The 27,609-nt window shown below is 38.8% G+C and overlaps 1 protein-coding gene across 1 annotated transcript; it reads left to right on the top strand.

Annotated features, from left to right (window-relative positions):
* Positions 1-21,187: 21,187 nt before the first annotated feature.
* On the top strand, positions 21,188-23,107 carry LOC113992894 (endogenous retrovirus group K member 8 Gag polyprotein-like). Its single transcript, XM_027730599.2, has one exon. The coding sequence runs from the start codon at positions 21,188-21,190 to the stop codon at positions 23,105-23,107; it is 1,920 nt and encodes a 639-aa protein (XP_027586400.2).
* Positions 23,108-27,609: the final 4,502 nt, after the last annotated feature.

Below are 27,609 nucleotides of genomic sequence, written 5' to 3'. Positions count from 1 at the left end.
AGGAATAGCGGAAGGAAATCTCTATGCTATGGCCTCATCCTCCTGCACCATCTGTTGCCACCTCACCAAGGTGAGATTGAGTATGTGTAACAAAAACAAGGGTAATTTAGACTAGGAAGAGGACAGAAGAGGTGTTTGATTGTTTCTTTCATTCTTCTTGTGGCAAGTTACTTATATGAAAACAAAAGTCAATAATGTAAGGCAGTAAGAGAAACTCAGAAAAAAAATTAGTAAGTACAGGTCCATATTTCTGGAAGTATTCTTTTATCCTTATTAGGATCAAAAGAAAAATTCTCATTTATTTCAGCAAGATTGAGGTTTCTGTAGTCTATTTGAGTTTGTCACAAACCTGTAAACAAACCATGTTGCCTATATTTACAATTTTTCTGTGTAGACTTCTTTCTCATTCTTTGTTTATAGCTGATGAAACCAGTACATACAGAAGTAAAAAAAAATTAATCGAAGCAGCAAAATTATATTAGCAAGTACAGATTTTTATCAGAGATATAAATATTAAAAATATATATTGATGATCATAACTGGTCTACTCTGGCCTCAAATCAGGAGGTTTGGAGACACACCATCTATAACGCTGCTGATGCTTTTGAGAAAGCACCCAGGATCACCCTTGAGGAGAAAAGGCAACACAGAAAGAATCATGCCTTGCAGAATATACCACCTAAGGAGTCTTTCTGCTGTGCCTTTTGCAACCGGACATGCCTGTCTCGTATTGGTCTTTTTAGCCACCAACATGCTTGCAAGAAACGTGGGTAGAGCCCTTCCCAAATCTTCGTTGGCAAAGCCTAGCCATGATATCTTCTTGTCTAGAGAAATAGTCATGAGTAATCAGCTGAATTTTTAATTTTATTCTGAATGAAAAATTCAGTTTAAAACATAAGTCTGAAACAATTACCCGTTGTCAATATTATGATAAAAATTTTCCACCCTTAATTAAAGTCAACAAATGTTACACACAGTTCATTAACTTCCTCATCTGGTGAAAAAATTAAGAGGTACAGATTTGTGATATTTAAAATGCTAAAAAATTTAGAAGCTTGGAAATGTCACTCGAAGTGTAAATTGAAATGCATTAAGTGCACTGTTGAAATATGGTTATGTGAAGTGTGTGGTTGAAATAATATGTTAAGTGGCAGTGACTAAAAGTGGTATTTGGTTATCTATGATGATTTTGCATAGACAGAAGTCATTCTGTAGCAGGTAGAAAAAGGCTAATGCAGAGATTGAATGTGGAACAGAATATCAGATCAGCTTTCTTGTCCAAAAATAAAATTGTTCAGAGTAATCCATTAGGCTGTGGCTTGAAAACAGTGAAAATTTGACACTGGGATCCCAGTGCTAGGTTACACAGATCACTAATTCAACATGGACTAACCTTGCCAATTCGAAGTTGTTTAATAAAATGTGATGTGTTAACAGGAGGATTTGATGTTGAATCATCTATTATCGACATATTGTACTCCTACAAATACTATCTTGCATTTTCTGTCTTCTTGCAGCTGGTTTAAAACTTATTTAACTTCCAGATGCTCTAATACAATAGCTGTGTGACAACAACAGACTGAGATCTAATTCATATCAGTGTATGAACTGTTCAGTTATAAATTCAATATTAATGATCCTAAAACTATATCTGAGGATATTTACCAAAATTTATAGTTGAGAAGAGATGATGTTAGTGATAATCTTTTTTTTTTTTTACAGGTAAAAGCAGTGCATGTCATTGCCATTTCCCAATTTTTGCTCCTTAAACACTGATCTAAAATCTTCTTGTTCTTGATACTACAAATCAACATTTAATTCCTTTGTTTTATGGAGAGATGCTGTTGTTCAAAACAAACCTTTTCTTGCACCAACCTGCAAAACATGTTCTGCAAAATCTTGAGAATATATTTATTATACATTGTGTTATATTACATTGTATTTACATTAAGTTGGATTATGTTATGTTACATTGTATTATTATTAGTTTTATTTTATTTTATTTTATTCTTTTTTTATTTTAAATTATTTCATTTTCACTTAAGGTGTCAATATGTCAATATTATATTTTGCTTATGGGAAAAATTAAAAAAGAGTATCAATGACCAAGAACAAACAGCAATAGTATAAAATATAAAATAGCTATGATACAATTTCTGCATGCGTATGAAGGTTTATTTTAATTAGTTATCAGAACTATTGTTGATGTTATAATGAGACCATTGTGTTTCCTTTCATTCAAAATATATTATTCAATGAGCAACACCATTTTTTCAGTGGAAAAATTGCTCTGATAAAAGAAAAAAGCCCATCGTTTATTTTCAAAGGTGCAACCTTATGTATTCACATACGTATGTTTGTATGTGCATATGTTTATATGCATGTATTTTGGTTAGAGTATGGTGCTAATAGTGTCGGGGTTTAGGGTTTGATCCCTGTATTGGCCATTCATTTAAGAGCAGGACTCGATGATACCTCTTAGTCCCTTCCAACTTAGAATAATTTGTGATTCTGTGCGGTTCTGTGAATTTTCATGGTTTTTGTTGCTGCTTATATTACTTAAAATTCCTATTACTGTGTCTGAAAAAGAGCACATGAGAAACCAGAGCAACATGAGATAATAGTACATCTACATTAAATATCTAAGTTAAATACCCATTTTATATAACGTTTTGAAAATAACTCCTGCAAATGAAAAAGTCAACATACAGCATCACAAGCTACTTGAGGTGGCATTTTCAATAACTTATGGTAACTGTCAAAAACATCATAAGCAGAAGTGCAAGCTATCTGTACTAGTCCTCTGTTATCTGCCTGAAGTATACGAGGCTAACATCCAACACAGAAAATAAATTGAATTTTGGATTGTTGTGAGGATGTTTCAGTAATGTCCTCAGATTGCATTAGAAATCTTTACCTTTTGGAAATCATATTTTGATCGATTTTCAGATGGGATCTAGTACAAAGGATTTTGAAATCTATAGAACCTTACAATTTACTTCATTAAATTTGAATCAGAGCCATATTTGACAGTAGTATTTAAGAATATTAAAATTAATTTTAAATCAGTAAGTGGAAGTGAAAAAAATCATATTAACTAAGAAATATTGTCATCTTTTCAAACAGCAATGCCAACAACCAACCACCTCCCTCACAGTATGAATAGTAATATAGTGTTATGGAACTGCAAGGGAATTTTTCATTTGTAATTCAAGTGCAGTGTATCATCACAGATGACACACTAAGTTTAAAGAGTGCCAGTTATACATGTATCTATAATCATATGTACTACTTCTCTTGTGGTCAGCTCAGGTGTATTTAGAGCAGTTATGAAAAAAAATTAGTGGTAAGAAGAGCAGTGTGGTTATTTTACAAAAATATGGTCAGTTTTGTCACCTTCTATATATATTGTGATAAAATTCAGATTTTGTTGGAATTTTTTCATATAGTTTAACTGTGTTCTAGGAATAAAAAATCACAGTAGAAGTTCAAGAAAATACATAGGCATTTTAATATAATAACATGTTTTAATAGGTGGTTTCTTAGGTAAGAAAATTCACTAGGTTAGTTAACTGATATAGTGACACTGTATTATAAAATATCTTTCAAACCTGATTTTACCAAGTCAGAGATTCCCCTTTTATTATTTTAGAGGATACTACCATTGTAACACAAATATGTAAATAAAAATATCCAAACTAGTTCTATGGGATGCTATTACTGGTATCCAGAGATATTAAGATGAATCATAAAGCTTTAAATATAAAGATGTAAAAATAGCATTTTTAGGTAATACCACATGTACTTTTACAGAGGGGGTTATTACATTTCTGTTTAATTTTCTTTCTGCTTAAATATATATTTAATTATATACAGAGATAAACATATACTATACAATTTTATTACATACACGTATTCATATGTTGAATATATATGCGGGACAATTTGTTAACAGGAGATTAAGTGAAGAGTATATTGAATACTATATCAAAAAACTTAACATTGAACTGAGTAAACTTAACAAAAAAAAAAAGGAATCCTAAGAAACACAACAAACAAACAAAAAAAAGGAATGAAAATAAAGTACTCTAGTAAGCTATCTGAGTTGGTATTTCACAAGAAACAGGAACAACATTGGAAGATATTTATACAGAGCAGAATATGCTGTGCTTTCTGGCCTAAAGTCAGATTTATAGCAAGTTTTACCACACAGTACAAGCTACAGGAAATATAAAAGTCTGATTTAAGGATGAAAAATGCTGCTACTAAACCAAAATGACTTTAAAAATAGTGACAAACTCTATAATCTGAATAGCAAGTTTCCATTTTTTTAACAAATAATTTTAGAAAGTGTAATCACAAGGTCATGTTGCCTGATCCCATAAAATATTTAAAATTAATTTCATTTTTCTGCTTTCATTTCTCTAATAATTAGCTAGGAATCATTTTCTTGACTTCACTGTGACCCTCTTGTGTTAGTAAGTCTTCTCTGTAATGATTCAGCATAAAGCTAGTATATGTTGTGCAGAGCACAGTTACTATTTTGGGTCCAGAGGTTTTGTGATTGCTTTAGAAAAGTCATGTTACCATGCATATAAGGATTTCCTCTCATCAGGTCTCCTTTACTCAAGCGTTGCACTCACAACTCAGAGATACTGACAATTTTTACCAGTTTGAATAAAAAACCCATAAACTAAAAGAGCAATAAAATAATTGAAGTATAAGGAAAAAAATGGTTATCTTTGCTCACAAAATTTCTTGAGGAAAATTGTCAAGTTCTGCACCTGGGAAGAAAGTGCTCCCATGGAGTACTAGAGGGTGGGACTTAACTAGCTCTGCTGAGAAATACCTGGTGGTGCTGGCAGACAGCAAGCTGGGCATAAACCAGCAGTGTGCCTATGCAGCAGAGAAGACCAAGAACCTCCTGAGTTGTACTGACAGGTGGGTGACTGAGATGTCAAAGGGAAGTGATAATACTTTTCTCTTCAACACTTGTGAGACTGTATTTAGAGTACAGTGTAAAATTTTGGGCACCTCAGTCAATCAAAGATGTTGGTTAGTTAGAGCAAGTTTACCAGAGAGTCAGCAGTGTGGTCAGGAGCTGGAGCACTTTCCCTGTGAAGAGTGGCTGAAGGAGCTGGGATGGTTCAGACTGGAGAAGAGATGACTCTAATCTCTTAAGTGATGATGAGATCATCAGACAATGGAACTGTTCACAGTGCTCTGTGGTAGTAGGACAAGGTACAATAGATATAAACTGAAATGAGGGAAACTTTTTCTGCGAGTGGACAGTCAAGCAGTGAAACAGGCTGTGCACAGACATGAAGTCTCCCTCTTCGGTGTTTTTAAGAACCAGCTGGATCAAAATTTGAGTAACCTGGTTTGAACTCAGATGTGACCCTGTCATGAATGAGAAGCTGGATGTCCCTTGTAAACTGAACTATCCTATGATCCTAAGAGTGTTCATATTATCACATAGTGAAATAGAGTGGAAACCTGTAAAATAAGTGTAAGGCAAGGATTATAGGTTCTTTTCATTAAAGACTTTGCTTGAACTCTTGGAATAAAATGAGTCTTGAAGACTGCATTCAAAACTTAGATAATCAAAATCTTCACTGAGGTGTTGCATAGCCTGGGAAGACTCAAAATTTCTAGGATCTTCTTTTAATTTTACCACTGTGTAACTAAATTGCGGTAGAGCAAGAACCTCAGTACCCTCCTTAACAGCTCATGTTGAATACTTGTGATGCAGAATATATACATAAACTAGACTGAAACTACATTTCCACATACACTATTGAGGATAATTAAGCTTACAAAAATTTAACTACAATATATCAATTTGTAATAAGAAAATTGTATGACAGAAATGCTGGTAGAAAAAAACACTAAATCATGAAATAGCACCTCTTTTAATTGTAGGACGCAAAAAAAACTCACTGTACAATCTTCAGCAAAAGTTCAGATTGAGTATATGTGTCTGCAGGAAGAAATTAATGAAGTTTTACTCTGTCGAGTTGCTCAGTTATACAAAATAGAAATAGAGTGAAATAGGAAAGAAGATGTTAGTAAGTAAGAGTTTCATAGCATAAATAGACAAACATCTGATAGGCCTAGTACTTATTCATGTAAAAAGAAAGTAAAATGTCTAACTTTTGCAGTTTCTTTTTCTGAAAGCAGAATAGTTTCACTTGCTGAAATTCTGTGTATGATGAATTTGTGTAAATTTAGTCCTTTTATTTAAACAGTCAGATAAAACAGTTTTAAAACAGATTTCTCTTTTTCCACAGAGTGAATAGAACACACAAAACCCCACAATACATTCTTTCCACTTTACAGGACCGAAGTACTACCTCAGTAATTTTAGATTACCAAGGACAGTTTAATACATGTAATTATTGTACATACAATCAGAGAAGAGTACTAATCAAGAAAAGAAAATTATATTATCTGGTAATGTTTGATAAGAATTAAGACACAACCATCTACTTTCACTTTAATTATCCAGACCTAACAAATGAAATAACATATATTCCCCCCTTCAACATATTCCTTATAGGAAGAATAAACAAAAACCCCTTGATAATATAGCCAAATCAAACCCAGTATTTTTACATAATGATGTTTGACAAGAATGTTTCATACATGTATAAGTAATCAAGGGTTGTTATAAGTAATTCTTAACAGGGGCTATTTTTGTGCTCAAATGTTGTTTTCTTTACTGTGAAGAGATGTATTTCTTACTGAGATTAACCAATATGTTCTATTTCCATCAAAAATGGGACAGATTCACTATTTCCATTCAAGTTAATCTGACAGTTAAAACTAAGTTAAAACTTCATTTGAATTTAACTGATATACAGGGGAAAAAAATAACAATAAAAAAGAAATCAAAGTGAAAAGAAAACCCAAAAACCAACAAAACACCACACTCCCCCAACTTCGTTTTACAGATTTCTTTAACTCCTATCAGTTTGTTCAGGGAAAATACAACTCTCTATTCATTCCATTTTCCATCACAAATTTTATTTACCTTTTGACATAAATTTGAAAACATAACTAGGTGCACAAGTAATCTCACTAACTTGTGAATATTCACATAAATTCACAACTTTTACTGAAATCTTTCCCAAGCATTTGTAGCAATGACACCTATGTCCATACAGAAATGAAACAGATACACTTTTCCTTCATCCTGACCCCTGACTACTTTGAGTTATTGTCTATAAATAGTAGCGTTTACTGTGTAACCTAATTTCTGTATAACTTAATTTTATAATTATAATGACAAGCTAATTGACAAAGTTAATTTCCAGATCACTGGAAATGAAGAGTATTAGTAATTTTATTATGAAGATTAATAAATATAAATCTGCTGCGAACTGGAATTCAGATGAGGGTAAATTTATAGGTATCTAGACCAATTTTTCCTTCTTTGACAAACAAGAACTATTTTGAATAATTTTAAACGTAGAAACTAACCCTCAAGTATTAGACTAAAAATAAAATATCTGAAAATGCTGTCTTCACTTTTCTCCTAGTTAAAACCAGTTCATCCTGCTGCATGGACACACACATGTAGACTAAGTAAATAGATGAACATTCATCATGTCTTTTGCCTAGAGCAGTGGTTTCCAACCTTCAGGCTATGCTGAGCCAAATCAGCTCTTCCTTGGGTCTGGAAAAGCCTGGCAGCAATTATGGAACTCTCCTGTGAATACTTATACACAGAAACAAGATTTTTTTATAATTTATATACAATCAAATCTGAAATCTATTCTACATTTTCCAAGTGGAAACCAACTTATTCTTTTAGATATGCAGCACTTGAATTTAGGTATAATCTTTTATAAAGGTTACTGTTAGTGTTAAAAATGATTGCTGTAATTGCATTCACATTTATAAGCCTGAGATGTAAAATATATTAATGACATCTTTTAAGCTGTATTAGGTTGTTATTGTGATTTTAAATATGTTCTCTACTTTTTCTCTGTTTTGATTTTTTTTTTATTCCTTTTTTCTTTATGTATTCCTGAGATATTTTCCTCCCAATTGCTGGGAACACTTTCAGTTTCCACTAAACCAAAAGAAGATAGATGTGCTTATTACCTCAGACCACAATGTTTGCCATCCTGCTCAAAGTCAACAGCATTAGTGAAATTCAAGCAATGTCTTTCAATTTTAAAAATCTGAATGAGTTTTGAATTTCATGTTCTTTTCTTGAACTTTCTTTATGTGTGCTCATTATTACAAATGGAAATAAAAAACTGATGTTCCTCTGATTATTTTTTTAATAAGTTGACTGTTTCTTACAGAACTAAGCTAACCTGAACTGCATATTTAATGTCCTAGGGCTAATAGAAAAAGCATGGGAAAAAAACAAACACACAAACAAACAAAATCAACTCATATACATACAAAATATGTCAGTAGCTGAATTGTTTTTTTAAAATCTGTTGGTGTTTGCTTACATTTATTGTGCAAAGGTTGTAACTGTCAAGCAGAATGAAAGAAATTTTAGGTGAAATTTGTTTGTTTGAAGGAGTATCAGTCCATATCTCTCATTCATACTCTAGATTTGGAGCTACAGCCTGTGCAGGAAACAGAGATCTGCTACTTATATTTTTGGTTCTTTATTTTTTAAAGAGGAAAGATATCACTTAGCATTTAATGTATAGTGACATCTTACCTTCATGATTTGGTTTCCACATGAGGCAGATCATCCAACAGATATAAACTAGACTTTCACCTCGCTGTAAGGCAATGCCTCCCAGCTCCTACCAAACTCACAATGAAAATAGGCAAGTGACACACAGTAAGGTGAATTTCTGCCCTGTGAAAGGTGACAGGGTCAAACCCTGTTGAGTTTTGAACTAAAACAAAAGGTCTTACTTCTGTGAGGGCCAATATTCCATTTGGGTTGAATCTGTAATCCAGTTGGAGGTGGGTATAGGAGTTTTCATGCCAGAGACAAAAAAAGTACAACAGAGGTGCTGGTCAGTTCTGTCTTTTCTAGGAGAGTAATGTTTCCTAAGCCAAACACCTCCATGGAGTACGTAGGAACAGACAATTACCTGTGTTTTATTAGTGTGCCAACCAGTAACTCAAACTGAGTTCCTGCGCTCAGATTCTGTGTAGTTATTTCTCTCCCTAAACACAGTACCTCTTTCATAATGTTTAAAGTTGAAAGAAGCGATTATGTGCATGACCTTAATATATTACTCACTGCCAAAATCGATTTGAAGACAGAAATTATATCTACATATAGCATATATAAATAGTGATTAAAGTTGATTGTATAGTCTTTCTATTTAATAGCTAAGTTGTATGTGTTCAATTCACTATTGCAGTAATCCTAAACCAACATTAATTTACAAACTAGAAGTCTCTACGCTTTAGTGTCCCATATTATGGTGCTTACTGAGGATGGTTATTATTCGTCTTGGTAGTGCAGGGCGAAATTTTCGTGTTCACAAGGACTGTGGAAAATATCTCAGATGTAACAGCACCCACTTAGCTGTTAGATAAATCTGGAATCTCTAATAGAACTTCTGTTTGCCCTTTGTTTGTGAGATACTTTGGTTTGTACATTTCTCCAGCTGAATCTTTTTCGCACATTCTGAAGGAATTTGTGGATAGAAAGACTGCAGTTTCATTTTGGAGCAGAAAAAGTACACATTTAAAATCTTTTGTTTCAGTTGTACTGCTGGACTTATGTTCACTAGTTCTTCAGGCAAATGCACTTTTCTGTCTTTGTGCCTGCCCAGAATAACAACAAACTAGATTGGTATACATGTTCAAAGAAATGGCTGCAATGATCCAGCCTCAAGATTGATTCTATATCTACAAACCTTGTTAAGACCCATATATCACCTTATATTTCTGTCTTAATAAAAAGAATGTTTTTTTTCTCTTTCATGTATTTTTTTAGCTTTCAGTCTTTGAGGTTTTCTTTCCTTCTTTTTTTTTTTTTAATTCTAACTTGTGTACTGCTTTAAAATATAATTTTCTGTTCTCATTCATCCATTTTCAGTTTCATTGTGGTCCTTCAGGTTTTTATTTTTCTCTCCAACTTTTTCTTTTATTTTTTACACAACTTTGACAAGTACAGTATTAGAAGTTTCTTTTTAAGGACCTCCCACTCTAGTAACCATTCAATACAAAAAAAAAAATTTATATTTTGCAGATCATTTACTGTGCCTACACTGTCTGCACACAGAACAGATACAGAAGAAAACTTTGCTACTGAGCAAATGGTGAACAGCATAAAATAATGAATCTTACCAAGTACTGGCATTTGCTAATGTAATACCTTTCCTACCATATTGAACTGCTTACCCAGTTATTTAATTTAATAAGACTATAAGGAGACCTGAACATCCAAATTTTGAATAGCAGGTATTTAGGAACATGAGAGACTAAAATAAGAACACTGAATTTCTTGGTGACTTTTTAAAATTGGAAGCCTGTTTTTTCAGATATATTTTACAGTCATAATAACATGGAGTGTTTCCAGGAAGAACCTTCATTTGGAATCTGATTCAGAGAGATATTCAGGGAGCAAGGAATGCATGTCAGGTATAAATGGTAGCTTCAGCAGACTAGAAAGCCTCACTACAAGAATAACAAACAAAAACGATTAGCATTTTAACAGCTAAATCAAGGAAAGAAAATTGCACATTTCTCAAAAGATAATTTAAAAGAACAGAGTGAATCCAAGAACAGTGATATTTCTGACAGCTGTGTTGCTTTTTGTTTGCCTTACAAGGGAAACCTTTGGTCTCTGTAAAAGCAGTTGGTTTATTATATTACTTTAATAAAATATTTCTTTCTGTTTTATTTCTTCAAACTTGTGTATCTCTGATACACTCCCTTTACTAGTCCTCCCATGAAACAAAATTAGCAAGAAGTGAGGCATTTATGCCATTTGGTTTCATTTACAGTATTTGCAATTTATGCACATTTAATGTCTTATCATTTAGTAATTGGTACATCTTGTTTTATGAGGGAATTTTTTTGTAAAAATGGACTTCTCGAACTCTTAAAATTTCTGGAGAGCTGTACTAAGAATGCCCTTAACCTAGGAATACTGCAGAAGCAATGGGAAGCACTCACACAAAGGGGTAAGCCCTTCTTGATGATTATGGAGCCTCTCATGTGCACCCATCAGCTCCAGAAGGAATTTCATGTCCCTTTGGTTTTCCTGAGAGACTGTGCCTGTGGCAAGTTGACTAAAAGTACAGGGTATAGAAGTTCCCTTGAGATTTGAAATGGATGATCTTTGCATCAGGATATTATGAGGGACTAAAAAAGAGACAGAAGCAGAGATTTATTTAAAATGCATTTCTAAACTATTTCCTTTTCTTTTTAAAGGAAAAAACAAACTAGCTTTGTTTTCTGCCTTTCTTATACTTTTGAGCTCTTAATATTTCTCTTTGAGAAAAAGGAGGTCCATTTCATAGAACCATAGAATCATAGAATCAGACGGGTTGGAAAGGACCTCTGAGAATTTGGAACACAATTCTCTTTCCTCTCCATGTCCCATTCATTTGGCTGCCAGAACAAGAAAAAATCAATTCAGACGGTCTCTTGGAATGCAGCCTAAAGAAAACCCAAGACCTCCAAGGTCAGTTTTGGAAGGTAAATAAATAAAAAGCAAAAATATGCAACAAGCCTATGATCTTGATAAAATATATTAAAGGAACTTTTCTTCTGTGAAAACTCTTCTGTTCAAAATGTTCCCTTAAATCATAGTGCTTAAATCCTGTCAAATTACTAATCCAGTGCTCATATAACATCCTTTGTTATGACTACGATTATCTGTTTGCTTGTAGGTACTGAAAACTGCTCAATAAGTATACACATTTTTTTTGGAGGAGGAGCATTTCTGGGGTAAACCAATTTCAAACAAGTTAATCAGGAAAAAGGTAAAAGCATAACGGTGCTGACAGACAAACACCTCTCCATTCTTTCCTCTTTGAAAATGTATCAAGCAAATGAAAAAATTAAAGACTGACATGTTTGCTACTGTCTTGTAGCAAACAAATAATGGTGCAATTTGAATGCAATAATATTGCTGCTAATAAATTTGTTACAAGGCACAGTGTTTAAACAGTCCAGAAATTTACAAGAGGGAGAAAGAAGAAAGAAGCATGAGGGATGCACAAAATATACATTTTGGGGTTTGGGGTTTTTTGTATATTTTCAATTATATATAACAAACTTAAATTGAATTTATTTTCTACCTAAAATAATATTTATAAGGCACAAAATCACAAATAATGGTGACTGAAATTCATGTACGATTTAAATTTTAAAACTGTTCTTTATATACTAAATTGACCATCTGGTTCTTTAAAGATAAATGTATTAACTGCACAAATTTATTTCAAGCTAGTGTGTAATCTAATTTCTCTAAGAAAGAACCATGCAAATGTGGGACAAGGAAGACTTCTTTAAGCTTCTTCAAGTGTGAAGAATGCCAGGGTAAACCTACCTAATGTTCTCTTTGAGAAGATCAGTTGTTAAACTCACCAATTTTTTTCTGTTTACTACACTAGGAATATATTTTTTATGTTCCATTCTCTTCATCTGTAATATTTCTGTCTCTAGCTGAACTTTAGCTGCAAAATTTTGGAGGTTTGATGATATATTGGTTTACACAACACTGAACCCTCTGGCAACAGATGGAGTACACCTGTCTCAAACAAGGAAAAAGATCTTTGTACAGGAGTTAGCAGACCTCATTAAAAGAGCTTTAAACTAGAGTTGAAGTGGGAAAGGGATAAAACCAGGCTATATTAAGGTGGGGTTTGGTCTGTTTTCCCAAGTAACAAATGATTGGACAGGAGGAATTGGTGACAAGTTGTGCCAGGGGAGTTTTAGACGGAATAATAGGAAAAATTCTTTGCTGAAAGTTTTATCAAGCATTGGAACCAGCTGTCCAGGAAAGTGGTTGAGTCATCACTCCTGGAGGTATTTAAAAGACCTATAGATGTGGCACTGAGGGACATGGTTTAGGGGCAGACTTGGAAGTAGTGGGTTAATGGTCAGACTCAGTGATTTTAAAAGAAGTATTTTCAAACCTAAAAGATTCTATGATTTAACTGCTATTTCTATCATGTTTAGGTTTTATTTACCTTTCAATACTTAACTGTATCGGAACATAAGCTTTCCCTTTTTTTTTTTTTCTATTTTCAGCAAGGTCCAGAATTAACTTAGGGAGAAGTACAGTACAACACCCAATGAACAGAAATTTTAAGATCTATACTGCATACTTCATTCATTTATATCTTATTAGAGTTCCAGAATTGTACTTTGACCCTTATGATTTTGAAGGTTAATTGTTCAGAGTTAGGGCTTGAATTTCTGCTTTTTTTGGTTCTTTTGAGGAACAGTTTTTCTGATAATGGGTGTGTCATGGGGGAATTTAAAGGTGTGTTGTTCATTTCTCCCACTTCTGACAGACACAAAAATTCATTATCAAGTGTGACAGGCATAGGAGGACATAAAATTTAGTTATTAGGCAGAATGGGAAGAATTGGTGGATAGCAGTTTTCATTCTAAGGTTTTATGCTACATTTTCTGTTCTGTGATTTCCATTTTACAGCATTCACACACTTTAGGCTCACAGTACTTTAGGTTCATGCTCCTGTGCCACTTCGTCCAGTGTAGTTGGACCAGTTGACATGTCTGGATCCTGACTTGTGGCCCAGTCTCTACACACAACAATTCCACTTATATACTGTGTCAGAAATCCTTACATAAGGTGCACCCTACAAGGAGCTATTTTTTCTACTCTTTTTTGCTTTCTAATTTAGATGGTTGTGATAAGCCACCAATGGTCTTGTTTGTCTTCCCAGGCCAATTTCTCTGACTTTCTCCATAGTTGTAGCCAGTTAGTGGTTGTTATCTGAATCATTAATAGCTGCTTTTCTCCACTGCAAATGTGCTACAGGAATTAAAAAACTTAAACATTCATTTAAGCTTTGTTTGTTTCCTGGGAATACCTAAACCATCAGAACAGGGCAGATCTTTGGAATAAACATCCCCATAACAATTTTCTGTGCTTTTTTGTTTTCCCAGCACATAAAAAGATGTAACAGGTAATCTAACTCTTATGAGTTGTAACTGTGCAGATACAGCCAAGGTCTCACTGAACTATGTTTTTCATTAGTGGATGAATAGAGGTTAAAGCAATCTAAATCTGGAAAAAAGCAAAAACTGAAGTCCTTCCAGTAAAGGTTATTTTGCAAAAGATGGGGAACACTTTCAAAATAATTACTAGGCATAAAATAGATCTCTATTTCAGAGTCCAATCCTCAGATATGTGGCTCTTAGGATTTTATGCAGGTCAACTGAGATTTTAATAATACCTTTTCTGCTCTCTTCATGGATTACATGAGAGGTGTAACTTCACTATTTTTCTTTCTATGGGTCTTATGTTTTCCATAAGGGTCTTGTGAAATATTTAATAGTGTGTGGTGGGAAAGAAAGCATTAATTTATAAACTATCTGAATTAACAATCTAATGCATGATTGACTAAAAATGAAGGAAAATTAACTCAGAGATCTCTAGTCAGTTTGCTTTTGTTCAGTATTTGCTGATTTCTAAAAGATTCCATCTGCTGTAGCTCCAAAACATAATTAGATCTACATCTAGACTATAAAAATTTAAGAGCAACAGCATGCTATATTATGTTGTAGGTCTTGCTGCTACATTTTTATTTATGTTGTTATTGATTATCAGTCTACTCTGATGAAGTTTTGTAGTGTCTTTTATTTTTTCTTTTATTTTGTATCACAATGTTGTCAATAAACTCCTGTCTCTGCAGGAAGTACACGCTTACATAACTCTTTGATAAGATTTTTTATTTTACTGAAGTCTTCTTTTGTTTTCCCTCATGAATTTCCTTTGGTCATACTTATTAAAGAAAGTAGCAATGAAAGGATGCATACTTATCTCTCTACTAAATGAAAAGCCAATTCTTTGTTGTTATTTTAGTCAGAGAGATAGACTAAGGACAAACAGACATTTCTTGCTCCCAGGTGCATGTTTCTCTCAGAAATGCAGCTCATCAGTGCACAAGTCCTTCAGCCATTTGAGCACAACGGAAAGAAGTAAAGGTATAGTTAGATAACCCTAAAATTGTGTAGTAGAGTTAGACACATCTTTACAGGATAGACAGATTAAAAAATGCTGATTGTCAAGGTAGATAAAATACTTAATGTATCCTTTTCCAGGAAAAAATAAAAATCAAAAAAAGAACTATGATTCATAGATGATTCTCTGTATTCAGTGGAGCTTTTCATCCACACCACAGAGCTCTCAGAGCTCTCTAGAAATTCCTTTCGTCTTGCAACTAGGTTCTTTTCCAAAGTATGTTCTGTGGTGCATGCCTAGATGTTCCAGCTGAAGGATATGAAGTTGCAGACTTAGAGAAAAAGCCCAGAGGAACATATGAAGACCACAGTGTAAACACAACACAATTTCCTGAATTGAGTACTACTGCTTTTCATAACCCATAATTTCATTCTACACCCAAAATTTGAAGTTCTGATAAAATTTTAGTTAAAAAAACTGACAGAACATAATGTTAAATTTGTATTTTTAATATATTTTAAATAAATGTATTAATGGAATTTTAAGATCCAAATTTTAAACTGTAAAATTAATACGCATTTACCTCATACAATCATCATCATCATGGCTGGGCTTCGCGAACGAAGATTTGGGAAGGGCTCTACCCACGTTTGTTGCACGCGCGTTGGTGGCTAAAAAGACCAATACGAGATAGGCATGTCCGGTTGCAAAAGGCACAGCAGAAAGACTCCTTAGATGGTGTATTCTGCAAGACACGATTCTTTCTGCATTGTCTTTTCTCCTCAAGAGTGATCCTGCGTGCTTTCTCAAAGGCATCAGCAGTGTTATAGATGGTGTGTCTCCTTCTTCCTGATTGGAGGCCAGAGTAGACCAGTTATGATGATCAATATGGCCAAGGCTGAGATGTTGTTTCAAGGACTACAAGGACCTCATACAATAATACTTGTACAGCAATACATTTTTGTGACATTTCTTTAATGTAGAACAAGTAATCACATGTTCTGAGTTTATCACAATGCAAGGGAGATAGAATGTCTACAGGGTTTATGTATTTCTAAAAGGTGTATTTCTAAAAGGTGTACTTCTGTTGCTCTAAACTGTTGGTTTAGAATTCTAAAACAGCAAGATCTATTTATCTTTAATTTTGGGTTTTTTTAAACATTTTCTCCTTTCTCTTATTTATTTAAATCAGAGAATGTACTTACTACCGTGGAGTCTAAAAGAATGACTAGAGCTTGATCAAAATGGCACAATGTCTAATGCCTGTAAAATAAAGGAGTCAAGGTGAAAAATCTATAAAGTAAACCAAAAGCTACAGCAAAGGTATACTGAGATATTCTGGCTACATTAACAGAAAATTCATATTTTCTGTTGAAAGGAATGAGAATAATCAGTCAAATTTTATTTTTAATTTGTCTTTATTTTAATCAATAAAGAGATAAAAAGCCTCAAAAACCTAGAATACTGATGGGGGAAAAAATTGTCACAATTTAATATTATGTAAACATTTGGCTTTATATACCACTTTACATTGATTTATACACAGTATCTTTAAGAACTGAGTCAAATTCTTTTTTTTGATTTGCTGATTTGACATCTGAGTTAGATATTTGGTAAATTACCCAGATTCTCTTAGTTACAAAACCCGTAACCCAAAGGGTCTCATGAACCTATTTCTCCTTTGAGATTATTTACCTGTAACTAAAGTTCCTCTGAGGTCATAGCATTATGACAATAAAACAAATATTTCCACAAATATATCTCATCTTTATTTTATTCCTATTCCTTCAATGTTTCATTGCTTGTGGATTTTATTACACTATCTCCCTGTGTGGTGAGTTGACCCTGGCTGGTTTCCAGGTGCTCCCCTCTGCAATTGGCCAGGTGAGAAAAGATATAACTAAAGTTTCATGAATTGAGATAAGGACCATGAGAGATCAGTCACCAAATACTATCAGGGGAAAAACAGACTTGAATTGGGGAAATAAACTGAATTTATTACCAACAAAATCAATGCAGGACAATAAGATGCAAAAAAATTCCTAGAAGCACCTTCCTTCTGCCCTTCCCTCCTTCCCAGGCTGTACCTTCTTCCCCTCAGTGGCACAGGGATACAGGAAATGAGAGTTACAGTCAGTTCATCACACGTTGTTCCTGCTGCTGCTCAGGGAGATTCCTTCCCTGCTCCAGCATATGGTCCCTCCCACAGGAGATAGTTCTTCACAAACTTCTCCAATATGAGTCCTTCCCACAGGCTACAGTTCTTCACAAAGTGGTCCAGCATAGGTCCTTTTCCACAAGGTGCAGTCCTTCAGGTACCGCTTTCTCCAGCCTGGGTCCCCCACAGGGTCACAAATCCTACCAGCAAACCTGCTCCATTGTAGGTTCCTCTCTCCACAGGTCTGCGGGTCCCTGCCTGGAGCCTGCTCCAGCATGGGCTTCCCACAGGGCCATGGCCATGGTCTTCCTTTGGGCATCCACCTGCTCTGGCATGGGTCTCCTCCATGGGCTGCAGGTGGATCTCAGCATTCCCATTGACCTTCATGGTCTGCAGGGGAGCAGCCCTCTTCACCATGGTCTTCACCACGGGCTACAGGGGAATCTCAGCTCTGGCACCCGGACCACCTCCTTCCCCTCCTTCTCCACTAACTTTGGTGTCCACAGAGCTGTTCCTCTCACATATTCTCACTCTGCTCTTCTCTGGCTGCAATTACATCTGAGCAATAACTTTTTTTCCCCTTTCTTAAATATGTTATCATAGAGGTGCTACTACCTTCTCTGATTACCTCAGCCTTGATCAGCAGTGGATCTATCCTGGAGCTGGCTGGCACTGGCTCTGCCAGATACGGGAGATGCTTCTAGCAGCTTTCACAGAAACCAACCCTGTAGCCCCTGGACTGCCAAAACCTGGCCATGCAAGTGCAATACAATCGCATATCTTTTGCCAAAAAAGTTCTAATCATCTCTGGTTCTTGTCTATCCTCATTCTTCTTTCCAGATTTCTGCTTCTTCTCTCCAAGTCTTCTAATTTCTATTCTTTCTCAAGAAAAATCTCATTATAACACTTTGCCTTTAAATTTATAACATATCTGTCCTCTCAGATTTTTTATGAGTGACTTCACTGTTTTCCAAATCTTGCAAAATTGCCTTCAAGCTAGTGTTCCCTTCTAAGAAAATTAAAGCCTAGACTAGCCCACTAACCTAGTTCTCAACCAGTTTGGGTAAATAGCATACATAAGCCCATACAGTAATGTTTAGGGGGGGGGTTATATGTTAAGAGAATAGCTCAACCATTTTTTTTTTTAAATCAGAAGATTGTTTTCCCTGCCTCTAAGATTTTCCCCTTTCTTACTCATAGCATGGTGAGAAAGTATCTAAAAACAGAGGAGCTCTTCAGATTGCAAAAGAAAGTCTTCTGGTTTATGGTGGAAGAGACAGACAAATACAGCTTCTGACACCACTTCTTCCTGCTCCAGTCTTTGCATTCCAATTCTCTTCCATCCAGCTTAAAACCTAAAAAAAACCTCAAAAGAAGTAGAGGGTTCTTCTCACAATGAAATTTTGTGTAGTCATTATATTTATATTACAGCTATATTTACATCTATGGCTTATGTAAATCAGTTATAGGATAAAGACATAGCGTTCCAACTATATATATATAATTTGTACTTCGGTCAGTCAAATTCGAAACATTACAATTGCTACTTTTAGGTGTAAAACAAGATCTGAGGATGCCAAGATATCAAACATAGGATCAGATGTCTACTCCAAAGCATAAAGCTTGGATGGGGGAGGGACAGCAAATCACACAGGCATTTTCCAGAATCAAGGGCCTAGTGAGAGTGCAGTCATGAATTTAGGTGTCAAATGCTTGTACTCATCAAACCGTGTTTAAAAGGTGAGTAATGCCTAAAAATGGTGAACCTCAAAACAAAATCTAAATACCTCTACTTTTTCATTTTTTTAGATATTTAACTTAGATATATTTCTGATTTCATAGGAATCTCTTAGCTACATTAAAACTCAAAATTCTCATAAATCTTTATCAACAAATAAGAATATTAACATATTTGTAGATAATAATCCAATTTTTGACATATTGGTCTTAAACTCACAAAAGAAAAGGAAAACCAAAAAACATAAAGAGGATTTTAATAACCTGTACAATTACTATTAATATTTTTTCACTCTACTGACTGTTGAATTATTTTATTAATTGCTTCTTTTTTCTTTTTTTTTTCAAAGTAGGTCCTTTTCCTCCTTTGCACTACTTCCTTTTTTTCTACAATGAGAACAGAAATCTAACTAGATTCTGATTAAAACTAAGATTTACACAGAAAGTGCTGAAGCTAGAATATTTCTACTTTAGATGAAGTTCGCAAGGTACAACATAAAATTCTTGTGAAGTTACTTTTTGTCTGAGCATGAGAGCAAAAAGCAAAGAGCAAGGAAAATGTGTCAGCTACTTCTATGTAACGAGGAGAGTACCTTTACTAAGTACACACCAACATGTTACTACTAAGATAATATAAAAATTGGATCACAGGGAGTTAAATTATATATTTGCTTCATTCTGCTTATAATACGAGAATAATAAAAATGTACAGATCTCTGATAAGTAAGAAAATGCTCTGAAACTCTTGTAGACAATATCTTAGAGATTTCACTTGATAATAGACTTACATTAATTTTTATTATCTTAAAATAATAAACAATATTTTATCATTTCTTAGTCAAAATTGAATCTTAGTTCCTCTGGTGGGTTGATCTTGGCAGGCTGCTAGGTGACCATGTAGCTGCTCACTCATTCCCTCTCCTCGATAGGATGGGGAGAGAAAATTAAATGAAAAATCTCACGGATCAAAAGAAAGACATTTACTGCCACAGGCAAAACAGACTTGACTTGGAAAAATTTAATTTAATTTATTGCTAACTGAAATAGAGTGGGATTTTAAATTTTGTTTTTGGGAAAACCAGGTAAAATTAAAACAACATTTTACAACATTCCTTCTTCCAAAGCTCAGCTTCACTCTTGCATTCCCAGTTCCTCCCTCTGAGTAGTGCAGGGGAGAAAGGGAATGGGGTTATGGAGTCCATTTCAGTGGACCTGCTGCTCCTTCCTCTTCATATTTTCCTCCTATTCCACCCTGGGGTCTCCTCGCAGCTGTAGTCCCTTCAGGAACTATTCATCTGCTGTGGTGTGGAGTCCTCCATGGCCTCCAGTATGGACATACTGCTCGAGCATGGTTTTCTCCACAGACTGGTGTTGGAGACAAGGAGGAGTGGAAACGCTATGAAGCGTGGAGAAAAATTTATAACCCCTAACTGGACTTAGAAATACCGGACTGGACAAATAATACTTATTATGACACCCACCGATTACGCCTGTTGTACCCCAGTTACTCCCCAGCTTATTGTTGTGATGTTACACTGTTTTATGTACCCCAGTTGTTGTTTTAAAATTTTGTCCACCATATTGTCCCCTTCTTCTTCCCTCAGTTTTCCCGCCTTTTCCCTGCTTTCCCGCTCCTCTGCCTGCCATTGGCTAGGTTTTGGTGCAGTGCAGAGGTAGCTCCCATTGGTCCTTTCCCCCGGAGATGTCCAAACCCCTCCTCTCCTGACCCAGCTGCCCAATCGCCATACTTCCCTGGTTGTCAATCCCATGCTCCTCCCTAGCCTAAGTTCCACCCCCTGTCCAACCTTATATAAGTTGTTACCCACCTAATAAAGTTGGCATTGCTTCCCTCACCTTCAATCGTGTGAGAACCCTTATTGCAGTGCTCAACCCTATCCTTTATCCCTGCGGGTTGCGGCAAGTGGCGCCCAACGTGGGGCACGGTTGAAGGTCCCTTGTATCAAGGGAACTCCCGTGCTATCACCTGGGCTCAGGCGGCGTCAAGAGGGACGACTGCTCCGCCAACCCTCCTTCGAGCAGCAGACGGCTACAGACCCCGACGGTCGTGTGGGCCGCGCACCAGACAGGTGAGCCTCGAGGGACATTCCTAACACCTACCCTTCACTTCATACCCCATATTTTATTTTTTAAGAGAGGAGTAACATCGGAGAGTGTCCCTGTAAAACACCATGGGTTTGACACTCTCCACCTCTCAAAAGTTCGTTTACAGACGCCTCAAAGACTTTGTCATTGAGCACGGCCACCCGCTCGATAAAAAATCAGCTAAGGCGTTAGCGAGGTGGCTGGACCGCCAGGGCTTTGCCATCCATGACAACATCTCCTTAGAAAAATGGCAAGCCCTAGGTTACAACTTGTGGCGGGACTCTGACAGAGGCGGAAAATTAGCCAAGGAAGCACTAATTGCTTGGAGGCTCATTCTGATGGTGCTACAGCACCAAATGATGAATGCGAACACCAGCCTCACTCAAGACACAACCAAGGACATGGACACTAAAATGGACTCTAATGATACTCAAAATGGCGGGGAGGACACACATACGGACACCACCTTAGAAGATGGCGGGAGGGAGCGCGGCAGAGGAAAGCGTCGATCACAAAATGGCGGCGAGGAGGGACCCCAGCGTCACCAAGAGAGAAGGGGGGAGGGTGAAGAGCGCGGGAAATCAGCGCGGGAAAAGAAGAGGCGGGCCCCCGTAGCTCCACCCCGTGGTCCGCCTCCCTCTCCTCCCACTCGTGGCGCGAGAAGTCCCTCCCCCGACGCGTCTTCCGACACGCCCACTTCCGCCACCCCAGTCTCCTCCCCGGACGCGTCCCCTGCACGTCACCGGCAGGAAGTAGTGGGCGGGGCCAGGGCAAAGGCCAAGCCGGTCTTCCGGAAAGATGGCCGCGCCCATAGGCCCCATGGCACCAGGGCCTACCCCGCTCACCGGGACTCCGATTATGATGATGGGTGGGCGCCGCGTTCCCCGGAAAGGCAGTCTTCCGTTCCGGACATTTGGGAGGCCTTCCGGGAGGAAGCGGCGCGAGCCCAGGACGTTGAATTCCTAAGGGCATTTCCGGTCTATTACGAGGAGGGGAAACCCCCCGAGTGGAGACCGGTGTCCTACCCCATGTTGAAGGACATAAAAAAGGCAATCGTGGAATATGGGTTGGGGGCCCCGTTCACCATAGGCCTCTTGGAATCCTTCTTCCTCGCGTATACGCTAATCCCCTATGATATTCGGGCCGTCATAGGAGGTCTTTTCACAACCGTTCAAGCCTCGGTTTTCGAGGCTGAATGGAAAAAAAGAATCGTTGCCTTTGTCAACGAAAAGATGGAGAGAAGGGGGATTCCAACCAGGCAGGCCATTGACATGCTCTATGGCGAGGGAAATTATTCCAACAGGGGGGATCAGACTCGATTAGACCCCAAATTATTGAACACCACCAAAGAATTGGCCTTAGAAGCGGTTAAAAGAGTGGCGGATGCCTATGTGCAAGCGCCCTCTTTTACCCTGATAAATCAAGGAACCAAGGAGCCTTTTGTTGACTTTATTACAAGGCTCAAGGAGGCAATTGCTCGGCAGGTCCAACAGAAAGAATCCCAAGAAATTTTATTTAATCGGCTAGTGATTGAAAAGGCAAACGAGGACTGCCAGAGAGTTTTGAAAATGCTTAAAGATCCCACCCTGTTGGAAATGATAGAGGCGTGTAAAAACGTCTACTCCAACGCCAATAAAGCACGGGTAATGGCTGCTGCTTTCTCGGGGCCCCAACATTGCTTTGAATGCGGGGAAAAAGGGCACTTTAGAAAACACTGCCCAAAATACCGGTCGGAGCCCAACTTACCAAACACACTATGTCGGAGGTGTGGGAAGGGGCGCCATTGGACTGCCAATTGCAGGTCCAAAACCAATGTTAATGGTGAACCCCTTTCCCCAAAACCATCTCCCAAGCTCCGTAAAAAGGTGACTTTCTCGTCTATGCCCAACCTAAGTCACTGTCCCTGCGAGCAGTCGGGAAACGGGGAGCCGAGCGCCCGGGGGGGCGCGATGACACAAGTTGCCCCCCATTCCATCTTGCGCCAGCCGCGCCCAGCTACCCCGTAACTCGACTGCCCCCAGCAGAGCCTGTTCCTACTCGGGAACAGTGTAAAACCCTCCCATGGATTGTCCTACATGCCATACATCCATCGACACACTTAAGTTCTTATGAACAGCTTGCAAGGGTCATGCCATCTGGCCCTGTTGACCCCGACCTAACTTATTTAATAACGTCACACTTTTCAGCAGTTAGCAAGGGAATTGTAGTTGTTCCTACTCTCCTGACGGGCTTGACAAATAACAACATTGCCGTTTGTCTAACTGTGCATCTTCCCCCCGTACAGCTGGAGGACCGCTTCCCCGTGGCGAAGATGGTCTCCACTGAAGACCTGCTGTGTGTCTTGTCGGCGGATGAGGAGAAGAGGCAGGAAGCAGAAAGGGAGGTCCTATGGACCACCACTGTAAAGTCATCTCGCCCACTCCTAACATGCTTTATTTACTATCCGCAGCCCAAAAGACCACAGCGAGTCAAGGTGGAGGGCCTCCTCGACACGGGGGCGGACGTGACCATCATTGCCTCCAGAGACTGGCCACACGCGTGGCCAGCTCAGACAGCCTACGTCCGTGTGAGCGGTGTGGGGGGAACGCAGCACCCCGTCAGGAGTCGGGAAGTTTTGACCATCTACGGGCCAGAGGGTAGACCAGCGTCCCTCCAACCGTATGTGTTGAATATTCCAGTCACTTTGTGGGGACGGGACGCCATGGAACAGTGGGAGCTCAAATTGGGCACCCTGACTCCAGAAGAAAATTTTTAGGTGGGGTCACTGAAGTGAAGCAGCTCCCCAGACTGAGCTGGAAGACCGACACGCCAGTCTGGGTTGATCAGTGGCCCCTACCAACAAAAAAGCTGCAAATTCTCAATAATTTGGTCAATCAGGAACTAGAAAAAGGACACTTGGAGTCTTCCACCAGTCCCTGGAACACTCCAGTGTTCGTGATCCAAAAATCCTCAGGTTCCTGGAGATTTCTCCAGGACCTGCGCAAAGTAAATGAAGTCCTAGAGCCAATGGGAGCCCTCCAGCAGGGAATGCCTTCACCATCCATGCTCCCTGCTGAATGGCCCCTAGTGGTGATTGATATTAAGGACTGCTTTTTTCACATATTCCTTAATCCGGCTGATTCGGTCCGTTTCGCTTTTTCTGTCCCTGCCATCAACTCTTGTGAACCTCACCGCAGGTTCCAGTGGCGTGTGCTTCCCCAGGGGATGAAAAATTCCCCAACTCTCTGCCAGATGTTTGTGGCAGAGGTGCTGAGGCCAATTCGGTCGCAATATCCGCAGTCAATCATCTTCCATTATATGGATGATGTATTGATCTGCGCCAAAAATCAATTGGCAGTTGATGAAACCTTAAATTCCACAATCGCGGCATTAAAAAATAATGGATTGGAGATCTCCCCTGAGAAAGTGCAAAGGGAAGCACCTTGGAGGTATCTCGGACTCCAAATTAATGCCAAAAATATCAGACCTCAATCCGTAACGATTGACAGAAATGTCCGAACTTTGAACGACCTCCAAAAGCTACTGGGTGCGATCAATTGGATCCGACCTGTGTTGGGAATCACAACAGGAGATCTGCACCCCCTTTTCGAGCTGCTGCGAGGTGACGCTGATCTGTCCTCCCCACGTTATTTAACATCTGAAGCCCTTGACTCCCTTGCTACTGTTGAAAAGAAAATCTCCGAAAGACAATCATGCAGGAGGATGGAGGGACTGCCATCCTCCTTGGTAGTCATAAAAGAACAAAGACAACCATTAGCCCTCCTGGGGCAATTCACCGGCGACTACAAAGACTTTTGCTTGTGGGAGTGGATGTTCCTCCCTCATCAATTCGGTAAAACCATCACCACTTTAATTGAAATGATTGGGAAAATAATATCAAAAGGTCGCACTAGGTGCTTAGAACTTAGTGGGGAAGAGCCAAGTTTCATTTACCTCCCACTAACTTCTGAACACCTAGACCAACTGCTGCAGACCTCCACTGATTTTCAAATAGCCATCGGGGGCTACCCGGGAGAGATTCGGTTACATCTCCCGGCGTGCCCATTTATTCAGAGATTAATGCATCTTCCAATTTGGCTCAAAATTATGCAATCTGAAAATCCAATTCCAAATGCAAAAACTATTTTTACCGATGGCTCGGGGAGAACCGGGAACGCCGTAATAGTGTGGAGAGAAAATGGTGATTGGCGTCAAAATATTCACAAAGTTCAAGGTTCTCCTCAGATTGTGGAACTCTCGGCAGTTGTACGCGCCTTCCAAATTTTCAGTGGTGAGCCAATAAACATCGTGTCTGATTCGGCCTATGTAGTGGGTGTGGTAAGGAGAATTGAAAACTCCTATTTAAAAGATGTTACTAACCAGAATTTGTTCCAGTTATTAACCAAATTATTGTTCCTAGTAGAACGACGCGAATTTGGCTATTATATCGTCCACACCCGCTCGCACACCACTCTACCTGGCCCTGTGGCAGAGGGGAATCAACTTGCTGACCATCTGGCAGGTATGGTTGTAACCCCCAATTTATATCAACAGGCGAAACTCTCACACGAGTTTTTCCACCAGAATGCGCGATCGCTGCAAAAGCAATTCGGACTCAAATTATCTCAAGCAAAGGAAATTTTAAAGGCTTGCGCTGACTGCCAAACACTTACACCGGTCGTCCCGGAGGGGACAAACCCAAGGGGTTTGTCGCCCCTGGAGATCTGGCAGTCAGATGTAACCCATGTGGCCGAATTTGGGAAGCTAAAATATGTACATGTGTCTATTGACACATTCTCTAAAATGATTGTGGCCACCGCGCATCCTGGAGAGAGGAGTAGTCACGTCAAAAAACACTTCCTGTCTGCATTCGCAAGGATGGGAGTTCCAAAGCAGATCAAGACCGATAATGGACCCTCCTATGTGTCTGCAGACACGAAGAAGTTTTTTGAACAGTGGGGAATACAACATACCACAGGGATTCCCCACAACCCCACAGGGCAAGGTATTGTGGAACGTGCGCACCAAAATGTTAAGAACATGCTTAAAAAACAGAAAGGGGGGAGTATTGGCCTCTCCCCCCAGGAAAAATTAGAGAAAGTTATGTATGTTCTTAACTTTCTCAACATGATGGAGGATACGGAAACTCGTGCAGGCAAAAGTCCTGTAGATCGCCATTTCAGAGCCACAACATCGGCTCTGACTGATCAGAAAGCCAAAGTGTTATTTCGGGACCCACTAACAGAAAAATGGACGGGCCCTTTCCCCTTAATCACCTGGGGGAAGGGCTACGCTTGCGTTGCAGGTCCTGACGGGCCAAAGTGGGTCCCTGCCCGACGAGTAAAGATCTTCAGAGAATCGACGACAAACACCACTTAAGAAGAGACCATGCTTCGAACACTACTTCTCCTGTGGATCCTCCTTATGGCTGCGATCGTCCATCCCGCGACAACCATCCCGCTTCAAGGGTGGATGAACCAGCCCGATCAAAATCTCTGGGTAACGCTGGCCAAGGCTACGGGCACCGATACCCTGTGCCTAGCCTTGACCAGCGCAGGCAGCCCTTTCAAGACATGTTTGATTGGGATCCCTGTCACTCCATCCGAATGGCCCGCGTTTGTGACACAGACGCGGGCCCAGGGACCCCTAGAACTAAACTCCCCTAATATGGCGCAAGCCATATCATCACTTACCTTCGCAGACGTTCCTTTTCAGGAAATCGATCTTTTAGGTTCACTCCCTTCCACTGCATGCATTATTTTCCATCGGTACACCCAACCTGTTTTGTTTACCCCTCTTAATGTCACTGCATATAAGCCCATCTATAAAGGGACACATTCCCCGTGGTGCAATGGCTCGGTGGCCACCACCATACCCACCGAGCACATCCCACGTAATATGAGGCTCCCCAAGGGATTTTTCCTACTGTGCGGGGATCGGGCATGGCCTGGAATTAGGGCCTACCCGGAGGGAGGTCCTTGCACAGTAGGAAAACTCGCTTTGTTTAATCCGGCTAAATTCTATTTTGAGAATCAATTGGTACACCCAAAACAAAGAGCCAAAAGGTCCCTTTCATTTTCTATGGGCGCCCCTCTTCGTTTTCCTAAACCTGTTGCTCCCAAACCCGCTGCTTCCAAACCAGTAGTTGTTTCTAAAACCCTCCCTGAGCCAGAACCGATTCGGATGCAAAATTCTCTCCCTGCACCTCATATGAATCTTGGAAGGCCACAGTATTGGCCTACTCCTCTGCCCTTCCCAGAGGACTGTGACTCCAACATTCATATTTGGTCCAGAGTGAAGAACTTCTGGGCGTCTTTCCCTATCCCTGGGATAGGGACAGCGCATGCCCTCTCTCTCCTCACGCACCTTGGCTGCTGGTTGACCAAGGAGGCGAACGCTACCACCCAGGCGATAGAGGGCCTGCTTGAGGACACCCAGAAGCTAAAAGAGGTATCTTTACAAAATCGAGCCGCCATTGATTTCCTTCTCCTGGCACACGGTCACGGGTGCCAGGAATTTGAGGGAATGT

The sequence above is a fragment of the Pipra filicauda genome, unplaced genomic scaffold, assembly GCF_003945595.2.
Source record: "Pipra filicauda isolate LSUMZ 115617 unplaced genomic scaffold, ASM394559v2 scaffold38_size3968069_pilon, whole genome shotgun sequence".
Classification (NCBI taxonomy): domain Eukaryota; kingdom Metazoa; phylum Chordata; class Aves; order Passeriformes; family Pipridae; genus Pipra; species Pipra filicauda.
The sequence above is the reverse complement of the archived record's forward strand: the minus strand, read 5'-3'. Positions and strand labels throughout refer to the sequence as shown.

Coding starts and splice junctions, on each gene's coding strand:
- LOC113992894 (XM_027730599.2), top strand. CDS start 21,188: ATGGGTTTGACACTCTCCACCTCTCAAAAGTTCGTTTACAGACGCCTC.